The sequence below is a fragment of the Bombus pascuorum genome, chromosome 2 (genome assembly GCF_905332965.1).
Source record: "Bombus pascuorum chromosome 2, iyBomPasc1.1, whole genome shotgun sequence".
Classification (NCBI taxonomy): Eukaryota; Metazoa; Arthropoda; class Insecta; order Hymenoptera; family Apidae; genus Bombus; species Bombus pascuorum.
In genome coordinates this window covers 978,602-997,607 of record NC_083489.1, presented here as the reverse complement: position 1 = coordinate 997,607, position 19,006 = coordinate 978,602, and the positions used below count along the sequence as shown (strand labels likewise).

The 19,006-nt window shown below is 34.7% G+C and overlaps 2 protein-coding genes across 7 annotated transcripts in view; one reads left to right on the top strand and one right to left on the bottom strand.

Moving 5' to 3' along the window:
- Positions 1 to 12,272, top strand: part of LOC132904630 (BAI1-associated protein 3) — a 125,823-nt gene extending 113,551 nt beyond the window's left edge. For 2 of the 3 annotated variants that reach the window (XM_060955285.1, XM_060955283.1), the window contains 10 exons: positions 5,340 to 5,485; positions 5,887 to 6,103; positions 6,214 to 6,288; positions 6,377 to 6,490; positions 7,043 to 7,258; positions 7,700 to 7,915; positions 8,148 to 8,342; positions 8,465 to 8,709; positions 9,114 to 9,322; positions 10,012 to 12,272. In XM_060955285.1, the coding sequence (XP_060811268.1) occupies positions 5,340 to 5,485; positions 5,887 to 6,103; positions 6,214 to 6,288; positions 6,377 to 6,490; positions 7,043 to 7,258; positions 7,700 to 7,915; positions 8,148 to 8,342; positions 8,465 to 8,709; positions 9,114 to 9,322; positions 10,012 to 10,106 (1,728 nt within the window). In that variant the 3' untranslated portion in view covers positions 10,107 to 12,272. The remainder of the gene's footprint in view (positions 1 to 5,339; positions 5,486 to 5,886; positions 6,104 to 6,213; positions 6,289 to 6,376; positions 6,491 to 7,042; positions 7,259 to 7,699; positions 7,916 to 8,147; positions 8,343 to 8,464; positions 8,710 to 9,113; positions 9,323 to 10,011) is intronic. The other variant, XM_060955284.1, reaches the window with a different exon arrangement.
- A 99-nt stretch (positions 12,273 to 12,371) lies between these two features.
- On the bottom strand, positions 12,372 to 17,398 carry LOC132904652 (dynein axonemal light chain 1-like). 4 transcript variants are annotated; one of them, XM_060955340.1, is made up of 4 exons: positions 17,030 to 17,398; positions 15,800 to 16,070; positions 13,925 to 14,202; positions 12,372 to 13,108 (listed from the first exon to the last, which is right to left on the bottom strand). In XM_060955340.1, the coding sequence occupies exons 2-4, from the start codon at positions 15,996 to 15,998 to the stop codon at positions 12,965 to 12,967; spliced, it is 621 nt and encodes a 206-aa protein (XP_060811323.1). In that variant the 5' UTR covers positions 15,999 to 16,070; positions 17,030 to 17,398; the 3' UTR covers positions 12,372 to 12,964. The 4 variants fall into 4 exon arrangements, with proteins under 4 accessions (XP_060811323.1, XP_060811324.1, XP_060811322.1 ...); XM_060955341.1 differs by having other exon boundaries at positions 15,800 to 16,053; XM_060955339.1 differs by lacking the exon at positions 17,030 to 17,398 and having other exon boundaries at positions 15,800 to 16,886.
- Between the last annotated feature and the right edge of the window lie 1,608 nt (positions 17,399 to 19,006).

Here is a 19,006-nt window from a genome sequence, read left to right as displayed (position 1 = left end):
ATCTTTCTTCTTCGATCTCCTTGTATATGTAACATTTGAACTGTCGTATCGAAACCGCTTGCTTTTATTCGCGTACATTTTTATTAGTATCAAGAAGGAAGGAATTAAATAAACGACAAATGAAAATATCAAATAGATAAACAATTTCCAGATTAGAAATTTCTTTATACGCGAAGATTAATTTTTTTAATACGCGAGTAAAAATTTCAGTACGCAAATAGAAAGAATAGCGGTTGATTAGCTGGTAGTTTCTTGAATACCGTTCTACGATGATTACTTGTAAATACTGCCTCTTCTCAAGTTCTGGATTATTAGTCAAATTTAGAATTTTCCGAGATTAGTTAAGATTTAAATAAATTATACGAAAGAAACATACGAAATTCTATTTGCTGATGTAGTAAAATATTTGGCATTGTTCTGACACGAATGCTTCATTTCGAACAAATATCGTAAAGTAGTTCCTACGGTTGATAATGACGTTCAGAAGCATCAGTATGGTGCTATTAGAAATACCTTTGATTTTATTCCGCATACATGAAACATTTCACGAGATCAAAGGGAAAATTATTTCTTTACGAAGGAAATATTCCGACTGAGAAACAGCTCAACGAAATAACGATCTGCAGGTGTTCTTTGACAAATATTAATTAATTAATTAATTAATTAATACAGACAGCCTACTGTCTACAATGTATGTAGTTCTCAATGAAGTTTTTGATGTTCATAAGTGTAGTTTGCTATTTTTGGAAAGAAACTGCGATGGAAGTGGAATCGAATCGATAGCGTATCGAGATTGAAACAAATTTTTCTTAGTTCTGGAGCAATCGTGCTTTTTGCAATTTGATAGGATTAAAGTCTTACGGTCTATTTATTTACAATGTTATACGATACATTTTATTTCTTGTTAGTTTCAATATCAAGATTCAGCGAAATATATCGTCTAATTTGATTATCAATTTTCACACACGATCAGGAGTTTCGTATTAATTAATTTCGTTTTGTATTGCATACGTTATTGATATAAAGAACGATACAGAGTATAAACTGCGAAAAGTAAATAGTTTTGTTCGAACGCATATGTACGACCCAATATTTTATGCATATGAACGAGTAATATACCGTGTACGTACGTGTATACGGAACCCCAATGAAATTAAAGCCGCATAAATTTATTAAATGTTCCACGAATGGAATATATGTATGGAAATCATATTTTGTAAAAGAAGAAAATACACGAAACTAACTAAAAATACGAAACCGGAATACAAAGGGTTCGAAGATTCAAAGATTTGTAAATCTACGAATACAATTTTTTGGAATGGAAAAATTTGATTTTCGAAAATTCGAAACAATTTTTTACAACTGATATAAGGTGAAATACGAGAAAAAGTTCAATAACCCCGAAAAGAAACGTAAACGCAATTATCCCAAGTCTTGATACTCTAATTTCCTGACGGTTCACGAGGGAAAAAGTGGATGTAGGACGGATGAAAGAGGGTTGTCCGGCTGATTCGTTGCCACTTCCATTGGCGCGCGAACGTGCTGACGTAAAGCACGTAATTTTTCACCGTATCTTTCACGGGACGTCGGAGACGCGAAGGGCCACACCGTGATGCATGACGTTGCTTTCCATTGGCAGCTCTTTTATTTCCAGCCGAGGTGCACGCGTTTCTCTTTTATCAAAGGAATACCACTTGCTTGTTAAACACGTCACACGCTCCGCATGAATCTTCCGCGTAATTTGCCGGACACCGCATAGGAAATATACATCGAACCCGATGCATGCGCTCGCCAAACGTTACTGTATTATCAATGAGGTAGAATTTGCCAACAAGTAGAAACGTAGCTTCGATAGTTCGAGAATTTTAGACGATGAAATTTCTCTGGTTACGCTTGGCCTCCTGTGTTTCTGTAAATTCATTTTATTTTATCGATTGATTTTACTTAGCGCCTACCACATACATACGGAGAAATTAAAATTCATCGTGTTTTCGATGAATTTCGTTGGAATCGAAACTTTTAATTTCGAGTTTCGATCGTTAGAGCCAGAGAAGTCTAAGTTTCTTCTTTTAATTTTCATTTGGTGGACAAATGGTGATAATACGTTGGATTGTTTTACAAATGACGAAATTTGTATTTTTTATTCCGATTGACTTTAGACTGTTGATTATTGATTTTCGGAATCAACCGAGCAATTGTTTTCTTTATCAATTGCTAACGATAGGAACACGTCGCTTTCATTATCTTTTTTTAAGAAGATATAACGCTGTAAGATTATGAGCAGTTACCGACCTATTAAAACACGATGTTGCTCATTAAACATCGAGTATAAAAGGATCGATATTGCGGTTTTAATTTAGAGAGTATTCGGTATATCGATACGAAGCACATATATTTCTGCGGTATAAAGAATCTATATAAACACCACTGTTGCGGTTTCTAATTTTTATAATCGGATTCATCAAGAATTTAAATTAGAAATAATATTAATTACATTTTTACATCTACAATTCATGTCATACGATACCTACGTATCATTTACATATCTACTTTAATATTTCCCTCTTCTGTAATATTCGCTGACTACTTCGTGCATCTTCTCGCCACCTTATTGCCATACACATTTAAATTATAAAAAGTAAAAGAGAAACGAAAGCCATTGGGAAGACAAGCGAGGTCGATCTCGCGCATTTTCCAACGAAATTCAGAAGAAAACGGAACGATCGGTAGGAATATACTTAGCTTACTCGTAGTCACAGGATATCAAGCGCGCAAATCGATCTTTTTTTTTCTTGCACCACCAGCGATGTGCTTCCCGCGCACAGCCACTTAAACGTCCCTGTCGAGTCCCGGTTAACCTATCTCTCTGTAGGGTGTCCACCACTTTTACGCAAGTTTCCGAAACGTTTAGACGCTTCGATACAATTTCACCGACTTTGCCAAACCCAAGGGAAATCCTGTAACTTTCTGTACTTAAGCCGTTGCCTTATGAATCTCTCCTACGATTAGGCGCCGATGTGTGCGTCTACTAAACGCCCTCAACTTTGAAAATTAAATCTATTTTGCAGACAGAAATTGAGAAAATATAGATATTTATAAATCAATCTTTCATTGTTGTTCGTGATCTTGAATTTTAGAAACGAGCTGCATCTTGGATAAATAGGAAATCGTATCCCTTTCGATCGAATTAATGGTAACAAGAAAAGACGGTGATGTTGAAGAAGTAGCGGTACTTCTGTTGATATGTAGTGGCTGAGTCTTGTAATACGGATAATGAAATAGCGAAAACCAATTGTTCTATCTTTGCTACGAAAAATAAGTTCATTTTTTGTAAAATTATATTCCTGTTGGAAATAAACTGCACCTCGACTCTGTGAGAAAATTGCGTTCTCGTTAATTGAGTTAGTAGTAATAGGGAAATACGAGGCTTTGAAGGAGCAGCAATTATTTTGTACATTACTTTTCAACCTCGGGAAATAATTTCATCTTTTCAAAGAAAGTGTTATCTCCATTGATAAGTTAATAATGGAAATTTTTCGATTGAATAACCGAAATCAATTATTTCATCTTTACTTTGAAAATGGAGTTGATCTTGTGTATAGGAAATTGTACTCTTGTCAGTGGATCGATAACGACGGAGAGATTTGAAAGCGGCTGTTGAAACAACGAATGCGATTCGTTTAATAATTGTGTGTAATTTTTATACAGTCGCGGATAGAGTTTGCGTTGAAAATTGTACGAATATTTTAGAACAGAAATAAGAGGGGTAAAAATTTGGTAAAAAATCGGAGATCGTGCTTATCCTAAATGAGTGGTATACCAGGTAAGCTCCGAAGCTCAGACGACTATTCCCACTTTGTCTTCGTTATCGTAATACGGAACGTTTACTAACGTCACGTTCTAAGTGAGAAATATGTACTTTACTTTTTCACGCAATTTCATTTTTACTACGCTTTACTTTACTTTATTACGGCAAACCTACGCTTTTTTACAAAGTTTCCGCAACACCAACTCGGCTGAGATTCTTTAATCGAACATCGCTATTCTCCGGTTAATTTTCATCGATTGGTTGATTAATTAAATTCAATTGTCGTATATCGTTCCGTTCTAATAATCGATCGATTGCTTCAACGAAGAAACATGGCTCGTTTTCTTCGGTTTCAATTATACGACAGCGTCGTAACGATAAATTTATTCGTCGAACGTCAAACTTGAGGCGTTTGAAAAATATCAAGAAGAAGAGTCAAGCGAGTCAAAACATTTCTCAAAATAATATATTCCCCTGAAATAATCAATTCATCGGAGCTTATTGGGTTTATAACAAATATGTAGAACAATATAAGCGTAAAATTACGGTATTAGATTTAACTCGTTTGAGTTGCACTATACATTGTTCCAACTAAGACAAGAATTTGATACTTGAAGAGAGAAATTCGATATTTCAAGGCAACGGGTTAATTATTCTACCTTTCTGACGAAAGACGCTTACTTCCTATGCAAATACGTTTCGTCTACGATCAACGGAAACGTCGTGTAATAAACGGGTTATCATGGGATTCCAGTAATTTCGAAAGTTATCAAGTATTCGACGTACACTGGGGTTTGTACGTACGCGTAATTGAAAGGACCAAATCTCCGAATTACGTTGCTGGGAAATTTGCATTTATTTGGAAGGCGAATCAACCGTGTTTCTCTGAAAATACGCGACATCGTTTCTAAACGCAAACACGCGTATTCGATACACGGGAAATTTGACACGCGTAGAAAATTAATTGCTTCCTATACGATGATTGAAATTGCTGAATGGATTTTGCTTTGACTTGCCGAGGATATGTTTTTTAAAGATTTATATTTAAGTAATTTTTGAAACAACTGTACAGGACTTCGTTTGGGATAATTAATTTTCGAAAAAACGTCTAAATACATATATTTATTTATGCAGCCTCGAAAAGCTTTCGGATGATTTTATTGGCAAAAGTAATTAATTTTTTAATAATCTACCGGCTATTGCGTTTCTTAGTAAATTCTTTACTACTAAGATCTTATTTCTTAAAGTAAATTCTCCTAAAGTATAATTACATAACGATTACGTTATTACATAAAGCGTGGTTTATGAAAATCTATTAAGATTTTATAATCTGCGAACAACGTTTAAACGTTCTTAATTAAGTTTAAAGAGATCTTTCTTTCGAAAATAGTTGTTATTAGAAATCGCGTGGCAAAGAAACTTGCGTAAAAAGTAAAAAGTGGTGGAAATACGAAAAGACTTCCGAAGCATTGGTAGAATCAGACGCTTGTCCTTTGCTCTTCGACTTCATCGGAAGAAATGTATTTGATAGATGCAAAACGAACTCGGAGCCAGGGTTACCACAGCTTGTCTTCAACTTCACGGTCAAAACGCGGACGAAGAGTACGTGCTACCACCTGGAGCGGAAATCGGAACGCCGATGTTTGAATTATACTTGGCTCTGCAGGATTTCATAACGTAACTATCAATTAATTAATTATATCGGAAGACTACAAGTAAAAATATACTGTACAGTCTGGAAAAAATCAAACTGAAGAATCAACTATTTCTCAAACTAAATATAATGCGAAATGTGTACTTATGGTCGTTAAAGATAGAAATAAGCTGTTGAAATTCTTACTAGGTTTCAAGTAATTTGTAACATTAAAAAGACATTAGTAACATTAAATATTAGGAAATCGATGAAATTAAATTAGACGATTAAATGACTCTGCAACTTTTTAAATCAAAGAGAAAATTGAATATTTAATTGCGAGACTCTAAGATTAAGGCACTATTGAAATTCTTTATCGATGGGATTTCTGACAAAAGGTTCCGATAAAAAATGATCATCTTTAAGGAAAATGTCATATTTTTAGCATGAAGGAGAACTTGCCGCAGTCCGATCATAAAACTTTGGCAATTTGTAAGTATTACGAGTGGTTCAGACCAGCTGTCGATAAATGGTTGGATCTGGCTAAATTGAAGGCGATTCAGCGGGTACGAAAATCGACCGAACTTGATCGGATCTGTACCGCTGAATACATTGTGAAACATAGTACCTCCGCCATTGACGTTACAGCTTGCTTCTATCAGGTATGTTAGAAAAAGAAACAAAAAGGGATATTTAAGTCGACAATCGTGTGAATTAGCTTCTTAAAACGAAGGATATATAAGTATAATTTAAAAACTCACAATGTTCGTAGATTAAAGAATTTTGGAAGAAATTGGCTTGGCCGGATCTTCCTGGATCGTACAATTTAGTTCTGAAAGTTGTCGATGTAAGTACAAAATTTAACGTACCAAGGGCTTAGATGATTTAGACAAACATTAAATTCACCTTCTCCGAAATCTATTCTCTTATTACAGATTATATGTAGCTCGGCAGCTTATTACGCTGAGATAACACACCAAAAATTGGCTGATAGTGGTTATTACGAGGACCAGACGCCATATAAGACATCAGACGAGGTAATCGCCGAGGTAGAGACCGCTTCGCATTAGTACGACACGACACTGCTTTGCAAACATAGACATAGTAGTATCAGAAACACTTTGTCACGATGACTGAGATAAACGTCTTTTTTAATACGCTTAAATGTTGAACTCTGCTCTATAGAATATAAAACACAAATACATAAGCAAACGAATGGCAATGTTCTAGAGTAACTCGCAATAGATAGCAAAGAGAAGGCAATCGAACTTAAGGCTGCACGTCTGAAAGCTGAAACGATATAACGCCGAAGCTTTTCTTTCTATATTTTTGATAGATCTTTCTATGAATTTTTCTTAATATATTTATCTATAGAAAAGTTTATTTATCTTAAAAATTATTATGATTCGATAAAAATATTATTAGATTATATAATATATACTGTTCTTAATAATTTATCTCGATGAAATTAAATGGAAAATGCAACTCCGAACAAAAATTAAGGACTACGATATATTACTAATAAATAATTATAATTATAATATGTTACTACTTAATCGATCTTCGTCGATGGATTCAATGATTCGAAACTATATTCGCAGATGTGCGTGGCTATCAACGGCTTGGAGTACGTCCGACGATGGCTTCTGAATTTAGGAGAGGAGTTACTCGTGGAAAAAGTTCTAACAGCCTTGGAGTGTCAAGCCGGTGATTCTGCGCGAATGCAGTGGAGGACCGCTTTGACGTCACCGCTGGAACAGGCACCAGGACAAATGTTGCTGTTCATAAACCAGATCGTTTCAAGGATCGGCACGAAGGTCAGCATTGCGGGCAAAGAATACAAACCAAACGACTGAGAATGTTTTTTTTTAATAAACAAGTTAGATCCGTTCACTGAGATTACTATTTCTTTTTAATACCAAAAGAATTGAAGAAATAAGTAATCTTTAGAAGATCACTTTGTTCTCATTTCTGACGCGAAAGATTGGAAAATATGCGCAAAATTCGATATTTTCCAAAACATCCTTCGGCTCGTTGCGACACGCAGTCGAAACAATGGATAATTGATACAAAAAGTAAACTTTATTCTTCTGACAAATTTAAAATAGAAATTTTTTTGTAAGTAAATTAAAAATCGAGGAACGATTAAGAATTAATTTTCAGTAGTATCGTATTAAATATACCACGCTGTAGCGCTACATTTAATGTTATGATATCGAATGAATAAAGTTATAATTGAGAAATATCTTGATATGCAGATGAGACCACCATTGAAGAAGGCGATGTTCCATCTGGCTTGGTCACCGGACAGTTTGCCCACTTGGGAGGCTATCGCGCCGTTGCTCGAGTATTTAGACATGCACCTGGTGGTGCTAAACTCGGCTCTGCTTACAGTGAACTTCAATCGAGTTCTTCAAGACATCTGGGAAGTGGTGCTGGCTGAACTGAGCAACCAAATGGACGGAAACGCGGGTGTAAGCAGAATCTTAACGCTATCTCACGTATAAAATAATATTTTTATACATTTATGGAAAGTTCGATGGAGCGAAAAATATCCAAAAGAAATATTTCAAATATTCCTAATATTTAATAAAAATGAATCAATTTTCTACTTGGATGTTTTCTGCATACTTATCCTGTACTCTTACTCTTACAAAGAAAGGGTTGTTATTTGTTTGATTTGTTAAAAGATCTGTTTTTCTATAGGATAAACCAGCGATGTTTTACGAAAGACTTCACGAGGCACTAGACTTATTGGCGACGTTCTTCCACGAGGATGATAAAGGTCTACCGTTCGAAACACTTAAATGTCAGAGTTTCCTGAATGTTGAGGAACGGCTTCAGTATCACAAAATGGATACAACATTCTTGATCGACCGATTTTATCGACAACGACTTCAGGTTACTATACGATCTGATTTTCTTTTTCCTTTGTATCGCAAAGCTGTAACAGAAGTTAAATCGAAGTTTAGTATAGTTGTACGATTTTTTAAACTGTAAAGTGACGACTCTGATCTTCTTAGGACCAACTAAACACCGTATCTTCCGAATACGGCGTTCTAACGGTGAGAGCGTATCTAAATCACGATTCTCTGTGCGTGGAAGTTATAAATGCCAGAGACGTGATACCATTAGATCCAAATGGTTACAGCGATCCCTTCGTGATAATCGAACTGCTGCCACGAAGAGTCTTCGAGCATTGCGCCGAGCAGCACACCAACGTCAAGAAGAAAACTCTGAACCCTATGTTCGACGAATGTTTCGAATTGTAAGCAACGAAGAACAAATGTCTAACATCGAATGCAAAGATTTAACTACATACACACGTTGATCCTTCTTTAATATAATATTTGAAGATTTGCGAATGCTCAGAAACGTACAGACCTGCGTAAAAGACGATTAGAAGTCTTGAAATTTCAATAATGTTCTTACAATAAGAAATAACTTGGGAGACTTGTGTACTAAAGCACACCAATAACTGTCGATATTACTGGCAGTTGGTGAAACTCGAATTATTGAATTATTTCTAATTATGTCTATAAGAAGTTGATTCTTTCATTCGATCGTAACATTTCAAAGTAATCAGATCGATATTTTCTCTATCGGTTGATTATCTTGATCGCTTGGCGTATATTTTTATGCCATCGACTCTACGAACTTCTCTGTCGTTAGCTCCGTGAGCGTGGAGCAGTGTCGAAGTCCGAACGCCATGGTGCTGTTCACCGTAATGGACCACGACGTGCTCACGGCGAATGACTTTGCTGGTGAAGCGTTCTTGGGGCTCAGTACGATACCTGGTGTTACCGACTCGAATGCCAGCATAGACAATTTCCACGGCCTCAAGCACACCGAGTTACCCCTGATGCATCAGAAGAATCGAAGTGAGTTCGATGAACGCGTACTACGTACGATCTTCTCCTTCTTATTCGATTCGTTTTCATCTATTTTCTCTGAAAGAGCAAACCTCGTAATAGACGAAGGCGGAGTAAAACCATTATACGTAGGGTCTTTTATTTTATTGAAATATTCGATATTGGTTTATATTCCTTGTTGTTTCGATATTCTTATGTTATAATATCGTTATATGCAATGCGATAATATTGTTATTTAATATTGTTTATATCGTATTCGATGCTCTAGGGTAGCTGGATACGATAATTGAATTTCTTGCGAAACTTCATCAAACGCTAATATGATTTCCACGACGTTGAAACAGTAAACGAATTTCATAACAATCTCATCAGACGCAACGTAATTTTGATAAAACGTTTCTCTAAAAATATCCATTTGGAAGAATCGCTGAGTAAGTGAACGTTTTAGCAGACTCGAAATTGATCAGAACCCCCGCGCTCTTTTATCTTTATAATCAGATCGCAAAGGTAGTTGGGAAAATCAAAATATTCGAAACTGCTCGTTATGATAAGTTTGGTTGTTCTAACATTAAGAATTTCTCTCTTTCATCTTTCTCGTACATCGCGTACGAGCTATTGACGGACGTTTATAAGTTTTCGCATGGTACAATACACGAAGTAACAGACGTAAAATCTACAATTGGTCTTTTCGTTTCTAGATCATCCGATTCTACAAATTCTGGAGACGAGAGTCGGCGACAAGATGGCCCTGGATTTCGTGAAGAAGCAGAAGCAACGGTTCGCCTCGACGTAAGACGGGTTCGCAACCGGAAACGAGGTAGCACCGCGAAAAGCGAGGAATGTCGCCGTTGATACGTCGTCGATACGCGACTATTGTTTTAAGTATCGGCACTCGATGGGGAAGAAACAAGGAGAAATCAGAAAAAGTGAAAAGAAAATAAAAAGTTGAAAAATGAAAAATCAAAGTCCATCCCCGCGGGAAGCAAGTCGACTCTCTTCTCGAGGTTTATAGCCTTGAAATTCGTCAGATCTTTCTCAGTGTAAATCGTGTTGAATATAATCGGTGTTGGTAACTAACGAAGTTAAATAAACGAAGAGTAATATTGTTATTTAAGAAAAGGAAACATTGAGGATTAAGAAAAAAAAAAATCGAAAATCGAAGAGAGACTATTGAAAAAAAGAGAACATATATATATATATATATATAAATATATATATATTATCAGAACTATTTTTGTGTGGAGAGGAGAAGAATCGAATTGCAGGAGAAGCGTATAAAAAGGAAGGAAAATATAAAAAAAAATAAAAACAAAAAAAATCGTTTAAATTTATCAGCCTGATGTATCTAAAGATAAATGTTAAGAACAAAAAAAAAAAAAAAAAAGGAACAAAATGCTACCGTCGAGACCGTCGAAACTCGAAGCAATGCTAAACGGCCGTGGCACATAGAGGCAACGTTCAAACCGAAAACTCATTTTTCGAAACTGAACACAGCGTCGTTAAAAGAAGATAAAGTAGGGAGAATGAGGATTTATTTCGAACCTCGATACGTCCATCGATCGTAATTGAAAGAAAGTGACTCCTTTTTCCCTTGCATATAAAAATACCGATAATAGATGGAAGAATGAACGAAATAATTAAATATATAAATCTCTCTCTATATATATACGTATACAGTAAAGTATAAAGTATCAAATTAACGAAATAATCACCGCCGATTCGCATCGCTTCGACAATTAAAGAATCAATCCCACAGAGAGTCGATATACGATATTTTTCTTACTCGTCATTGGCTAAACGTATCTCTTTCTATCTTTCCACCGCCGTCGTTTCTCACTTCTCGATCCAAATATACTTGCAGCGATATTTTCTTCTGATCTCGCGTGGCGCGATCCATCGAATCCTTTCGTCGAATCTCGCGCGACGGATTTCGATCGACGTTTACAAAAGCGAAACGATATAAGCGAAATAAAATAAGAGAGAAAAAAGAAAAAGCATGCGAATGAGAATGGAATTTACAACGTGAAAGACGAAAAAGGAAGAAAAAAAAAAACGAAAAAAAAAGAAGAAAAGGAAGTAAATGAAAATTCGTAGATGAACGATGATCCTGCGCTCGTGTTGCACCGTGTTGCATATTGCGTAAGGTTGTACGCGGAAAATATAAAAAAAAAAACACACACATACACACACGTTACACGCATGTATAATGAATTTAATCGAATAATTAAGAATACCAAGCGAAAGTGTCTAACCCCTTGCGTATCTGTGTCCCGCACACAGGGATTCAGTGTTTGATTTTGCTCGTACAATCTGAAATCTTTCTACAGCTCTTTTCCAATCTTCTCGACACGGCGCGTGTGTCGTGTTTCTAAATCGAATCGATCGATTCGACGAAATTGGACGAGTATCAGACGAAAGAACGTATAATATATGTAGTTTGAATCTCATTGGACTTTCTCGTGGATAGTTTGCGAGTTTTTAAAAAATCTCGATCGCGATCGTGGTTAAGAATCTTTGGGGGAAAGGAACGTTAATGACGTTAACGGAAAGGGAAAGTTTATTGAAACGGGGAAATTATAGGGGAAATTGAATGGATAATCGAAGGAAATCGGCGACCAATAACGTAGATAGAACAGTCGGAGTAGGTAATTTCGAGGGAAAAGGCGAACGATTAAAAAAAAAACGCACACTCGTCAATTTTTCTATTGCACGATTTATTCACGCGCGTCTCGTTTGCGTCTACATACACACGTACGTACGTACACACGCGAGAATAAAACAACTAAATAAATAAAAAAAAAATATATTAGAATAAAAAGAAAGAAAAACGAAAAAAATGAGAAACTGGAGGAGAAGATCGACAACACACCTTTGTATTTCACACACGCCTTCGAAGAGAAACTATGAGAAACAATATTTGAAAAACTAATTTAGGAAAAATTATTTAAAAAAAAGAAAATCGAGACAAAGAGAAACGGAAGAAGAAGAAGAAACGATAATCTCTCGAAATGTCGTCTGTCCGATCCTCGGTATAATCTCGTGCATCGAATCCAATCGAACTCTATTTGCTTTTTCAACCTTTTACAATCACCAGAAACGTATGTACGATTTGTCTTGTATCGTAAGACGAATAAATTAATATAAATGTACGGAAATACTGCGGTCTTATATTCACAGCCTTCCTGCTATTTAATTTATCATTATTTTTTTTTCTTTTACACGTATAATGTCCTCTTATTTTCATTTTCTAAGAAGGAAGTTTATATTTCCTTCTTTGTGTTTCTTATTACGGAGATGTGGTATTTGAAACGAATAATTCAAAGTACGTGGAAGAAGATGACACTGTAATGTTTACATCTAAAAATGAAATTGTCTTTAACGAATTCCGGGGTACGAGATCTTATCCAAACGAAAGAAATTAACAACGATAAATATTAGCATTAAATTTACAAAAATATCTGCTTTACATTTTTCCACACGTATGTGTAAAAATTCTACAAAATTTTCTTTCTTACATCTTAAAAATAATATACATATATAGAAAAGATTATACAAATAAAGCGTCTGAATAAATTATCAATCACAAACTGCAAAAAATTAAAAGTACAATTGAAAAAGATCTACAAACGTGTCAAGGCATTGCACGGCATTTTACTCGACTGATTTCTGAGTTGACAGAGGACTATCAAGCTTTTGCGACGCATTCGCGCATTCTTCTGCCCGTATAATTAATTCACCGTCTAATTTTTCCAACGTTGGTAAACGTCTAGCGACTTCCAATCTCCAGTTCTCCACCTGAAAATGCATTCTGTGAAATATTTCTTTATTCATTTCTATCGTCTGGTGAATACAACATTTTAAGGAACCCACAAATTATTTCGTACAGAACACTCGAATATAACATTTTTAAGCGTAAATGCATGAGATTCCTACGTTTATCAGAACTCAGGCTTCCAGATAAAAGACGCGTATCTCTTACTTGGTAAACATATCCCAACGTTTCGCCAGCTACCTTCATCAAAATTCAAAGAACACGCTGGTGTGAAACGTCGGGATATGTCTTTCAAGAAGACGTGCCTTACATCTGGAAGCCTGAATTTTGACAATTATGTAACGTCAGGAGCTGTCATATCGCTCGCTCGCACAGAATGGAACTAACGTTATTACTGAAATTTTAAAAGCCACGAGTTGTTGTTCGTAATAATTTATCTCGTATAACGTAACGTTTGACTCGTATAACAAATTTTGTTAATAGAACGAACGAAATTTTGGAATTAAGTTTGGCAAATTACAAAGCACTCCTGTAATTTTGCTGTTGAACATAAAATTTTAAGGTTGTCAACAAAGATATCTACGATCTATAATTTATCATTTGCTAGTTCGATAGTAATAATATCATCGTTTATTAAATTATTGTTCAAAGAAGACTCTCGTTATGGAACCACGAATCACGAAAAATATCTTTTTATCAACTGCGTTTATCAATAACGTAACATTTAACGTAACATTCTTTCTCTTAATAACGTCGAATAGAAGATAATAAGATTTTGAGGTATTTTTACAAATGCGGCAAGATCAAGCTAAAGATGAAGATGACGCAAATAAACCTACCTCTAAGCTCTCGTACAATGGGTTTCCGACGAATACGAGATCCTGAAGATTGGTAAGTTCCTGAAGTTTGTTAAATTCGGTCCACTCTCTAACCAAATTATTCGACATGTAGACAACACGCAGATTTCTCATCGCATTGATTCCTTTCATTTTCTCGATCAGATTGTACGAAATCCAAAGTTCCTCCAGAGTGTCGCCTAATGCTTCTAAGCCAGCGAATCCTTTTATCAAGTTACGTCCTAACGAGAGGATCCTTAGGTTCTTCAGTGTTCCGATCCCTACGTCAATTCGAACAATTTCAAAACTCTTTTTCCTTCTACTTACGCGATTTATGTAATTTTGAAATCTCTGAAAATTAATCGAGGAATAATTTGCCAAAGCTGCCAAAGCTAGCATTTTACCATGAATTATTCGAGTTTGAGATAAAAGTTGAATGTTTAATCTTTTTTTAATTTCTTTCTCGCGCTGACTTAATTCTTCGTTCCTGTTCTTATTAGTGTTGTAATAAAACATTTTCTGTTAAAAGATATAAATTCATTTCCAGTAATATAATAATATCTTAATGCAAATATGAATTTGCACAGAGCTATTTAGATCGAATTTAATTAAAACAAGAAATCTCTCATAAATTTAAAAAGGAAATAAAAATGGATAATATCTAGGAAAAACGTGAATTCTGAGATATAGAAGAACCACGAGAACGCTCGGCAAGGACGATGTTTTGCACAATAGTGCACGTTGTCTATAATTCATTTATAATCAAGTCAGATAGAATGTCATTAAACGAGCTATAATTAAACGTCACTTAAGGAAATCCAGCAGCTGGTACGATCCATTTCTCGTGACCCACAACGTAATTCCATTTACGCGAGATTATTTTGCCCGGTTGAACGACTTCATTCGTTGATCCAACGCGTTCATCACGATGACAGATACACGCGAATCTACTGATTCCGGATCCTCCATGATATATCATCTTAATATCACCGTCGCGTCAAGCTTCTCGAGCGATGTATTGTGATTTCGAAAAAAAAAAAAAAAAAAAGAAGAAAAAAGAACAGCAGCGCAGGTCGAGATAAAAGTGACGACGACATAGAGTAGCGTAATCGTTGAAACAAAACGTTTACGTGTAATCGAACGCGACGATTAATTAATTAGTAATGAAATATTAGTAGAAAATTTGTTGACTGAAGAGTATCATAAATAGCAAAATATCGATGTTTTGAAATTTTTATGTTTCGTATTGCAAACAAATAATATAAAATATAACGTGGTAAATTTGATAAAATTCTTTAACCGTGTTCCCTAAATTTATAGATAGCGACATTAAAATTCTATTTGTTATAAATAAACGAATATTATTATAGACAACGCATAATCGTTAGAAGACTGCAAATGTTTACGTAAATTCATATTTTTTTAAAAGCAAATGAAAAAGATAGCATCTAAGCAGAAATATGTTTTACCTGCTAAACATTTTAACAGGTGTTAAACTTTGCATATCTCATATACACTTGTATATTAAACACATTCTACTCATTTTTTTTCCTTTTTTTTTTTTTAACTACTCTCGTAGGAAGAAGACTAAAAAGAAAACACCCCACTGAACTCACTAAAGAAATAAAATAGTCAAACTCGAAGATAGTATCCCGCTGGGGGTAACCATCCACGTGTTATTTATCAATTAATCTAGAAAAATTTACCGAATGTCCAGCTGGACAAACCATAAAGTACAAATTATATAATAAAAAAAAATTTCCTGTAAATTTATGGAAGTCACGATGCGATAATTAATAACAGGAGAGAATAAAAATAGTTGCCATATATATAATATTAAACGTGTCATATAAAATAAACATCAAAAATTATATCTACCCGCGATCTTCTCTATCATGTTAGTCGAGAGCGAAAGCTTCTCGCAATTGATCAAAACCGCCAAAGCGTTGTCCATTTTTTCTATAGGAGGCCATTGGAAGCTCAGAATTACTTCCTTCGCGGTGGAAGCTTCCTGCTTGTTCTCTTCCTCCCAAAGCCGAATAGCTTCTTTGCAGGTGGTTGGTTTTATGGTGGTCATACTTTCCTTCGTTCATCAGCGAGGTTGATAAATTTTTCGCAAAAGCCGTTAGTTTCTGCCTTAAAGGAAACTCTGTTGAAATAAACGAGCACGAATCGAACAGGGCTGTTTCAGCAAATACCACGTGAGTAAATAAAAGCGAGAAATACACGTATACGCAAGGTGAAGCATGTTCGACAGAACGAGCTTTTTATTTAATTAAAAGACAAAGGGAAACAATGGCGGAAGAAGCTTAAAAATACTTCTTTTGTCTTTTCTATTTAATTTTTTAATTAACATCGACCATTCGGTACGATATTTTTAATCTTTCCATTTTCTTGTTAACGTTTCCAATTTTGCTCGTTTTATCCGTCTCTTTTCTCGTGCAATCTTCTTCTTAATTGAACCAATCTGTTTATTTCCACGAAGGTGAATGCTTTTAAGAATACTTTGTGAGAAAATATTCAGGTGAGTTATCTCGCGAACGAATACCACGTGAGATACTAAAAATTCTTAATAAGTCGCGTGCCTCGGTCCTGCGTCTAAGATGTCTCGGCTGGTCACCAAGGTATCATAAGCGTTTCATAAACCGCTTCCTGCGTTTCCTCAATGTAATTTCAAGTGTCGCCACTCATATTACGATCTACTATTAGTAGCCTCTCGTACATCTTCTCTTTTAATAAATGTAAAATGCATGTACTTTATACTTTCTTTAAATAATCCTACTATATAACAGGATCTTTTTGAAACTCATACTTGAACTTTTATTAAAAATTGTAAAACGTTTCAAGAAATTTTTTAGTCTCGCGTTTAAAATATAAAATATGAGAAAGAGAACGAAACAGTTTGCTCGAGAATAACATTGAGTATTATTTGAAAAAAGAAGATATTAATTAAGTAATTAGCCGCTGTAATCATTGATGTAACATCATTTTTTGCGATTCTTTTAAAAAACAAATATCGCAGCTACGTTAAAGAACAAAGGGTAGCAGTGTTATTTTATTTTCTTTCCATCGTTTATTTTATACACCTATGTGCTATTTATAATTTACCTGAAAATAAAAACTTTCAACGATACCATTAATTTTCCATTAATATCTCCCGTAGTCGACCAATCGGTACACGTTCCCATTAAAAAGTTCCACGTATTACCACGTAAATTTTCAAACGACTCTGTTCACGCATGTCAATGGTGGGCAAAAATTCCAATTCGAATCTTCTGTCCACGATAAACGTAAAACCTTTCTTTGGTCGCGTTCGACGCTATCACTCGATCACGTTTCGCGGTGCAATTTCGAAGGACGCGCGAAACATTTTTCTTCCAAATTTGACGGAATATCGTTTGTTATCGTTTATCCGAGCTTTCGAGGTTACAAGAATTCGACATTCGTTTGGACTCGTGGCAAACTGCCACGACTGGAGCCTGGTAATATCTGGCACCAATCAAAATAATCGATGCTCATGAACGCATGCGTCTGGCTGCCGTTATTTATCAACCAAACGTCCCAATAAGATTTACGACGATATTAACATGGAAAAAGTACAGGTCTCGGGATCCAACTGGGACCGTGTGCATTCGTTACCGAAGCTGAAAAGTTCAGGGCTCTCGTTAAAATCGATCTCGAGATCGCATCGATTCCAGGAGATAATAACGAGTTTAGAACTTGTAGACCTTCGACAAATATGTTGAAAGTTTCAAATGAATTTCTAGCGTACGAGGATATAGACAGATGTAGGATTTCTACGAAGAGACTGTGAAATTGATTTTTTGGTAAATTAAAAGTAGCTAAATGAAATAAATTCTGACAATTACGTATCCCTCTTTATTTCATATTCCTTTAATTATTCTATATTGATAACTTCCATATATTTAGATATTCATGGTTTTTAAATGGATTTAAACGATATGGTTCAACTATATACCATGGTAAGGTATAATACTGTTCAAGTTGAAAATCTTAAATGAAATAAATTCTGACATTTACGTATCCCTCTTTGTTTGATACTCCCTTAATTATTCTATATTAATAACTTTCATATATTTAGATATTCATGGTTTTTAAATGGATTTGAACGATATGATTCGACTATATACCACGGTAAGGTATAATACATTTCAAGTTGAAAATCTTAAATGAAATAAATTCTGACAATTACGTATCCCTTTTTATTTCATATTCCTTTAATTATTCTATATTGATAACTTCCATATATTTAGATATTCATGGTTTTTTAATGGATTTGAACGACATGGTTCACCTATGTACCACGGTAAGGTATAATACGGTTTAAGTTGAAAATCTTAAATGAAATAAATTCTGACATTTACGTATCCCTCTTTATTTGATACTTCCTTAATTATTCTATATTAATAACTTTCATATATTTAGATATTCATGGTTTTTAAATGAATTTGAACGACATGGTTCAACCATGTACCACGGTAAGGTATAATACGTTTCATGTTGAAAATCTTAAATGAAAGAAATTCTGACAATTGCGTATCCCTCTTTATTTGATATTCCTTTAATTATTATATATTAATAACTTCCACATATTTAGATATTCATAGTTTTTAAATGGATTTGAACGATATGGTTCAACCATGTACCACGGTAAGGTATAATACGTTTCAAGTTGAAAATCTTAAATGAAAGAAATTCTGACAATTGCGTATCCCTCTTTATTTCATATTCTTTAATTATTCTATATTAATAACTTTCATATATTTAGATATTCATGGTTTTTAAATGAATTTGAACGACATGGTTCACCTATGTACCACGGTAAGGTATAATACGTTTCAAGTTGAAATTCTTAAATGAAAGAAATTCTGACAATTACGTATCCCTCTTTGTTTGATATTCCTTTAATTATTCTATATTAATAACTTTCATATATTTAAATATTCATGGTTTTTAAATGAATTTGAACGACATGGTTCACCTATGTACCACGGTAAGGTATAATACGGTTCAAGTTGAAAATCTTAAATGAAATAAATTTTGACAATTACGTATCCCTCTTTA

Excerpts from the sequence above, each read along its gene's own strand:
- LOC132904652 (XM_060955338.1), bottom strand. The coding sequence starts at position 14,437 with ATGTTTTATTACAACACTAATAAGAACAGGAACGAAGAATTAAGTCAG. Across the intron at positions 13,109-13,924 it reads CATTGTACGAGAGCTTAGAG|GTGGAGAACTGGAGATTGGA; the intron begins GTAGGTTTATTT and ends ATGCATTTTCAG.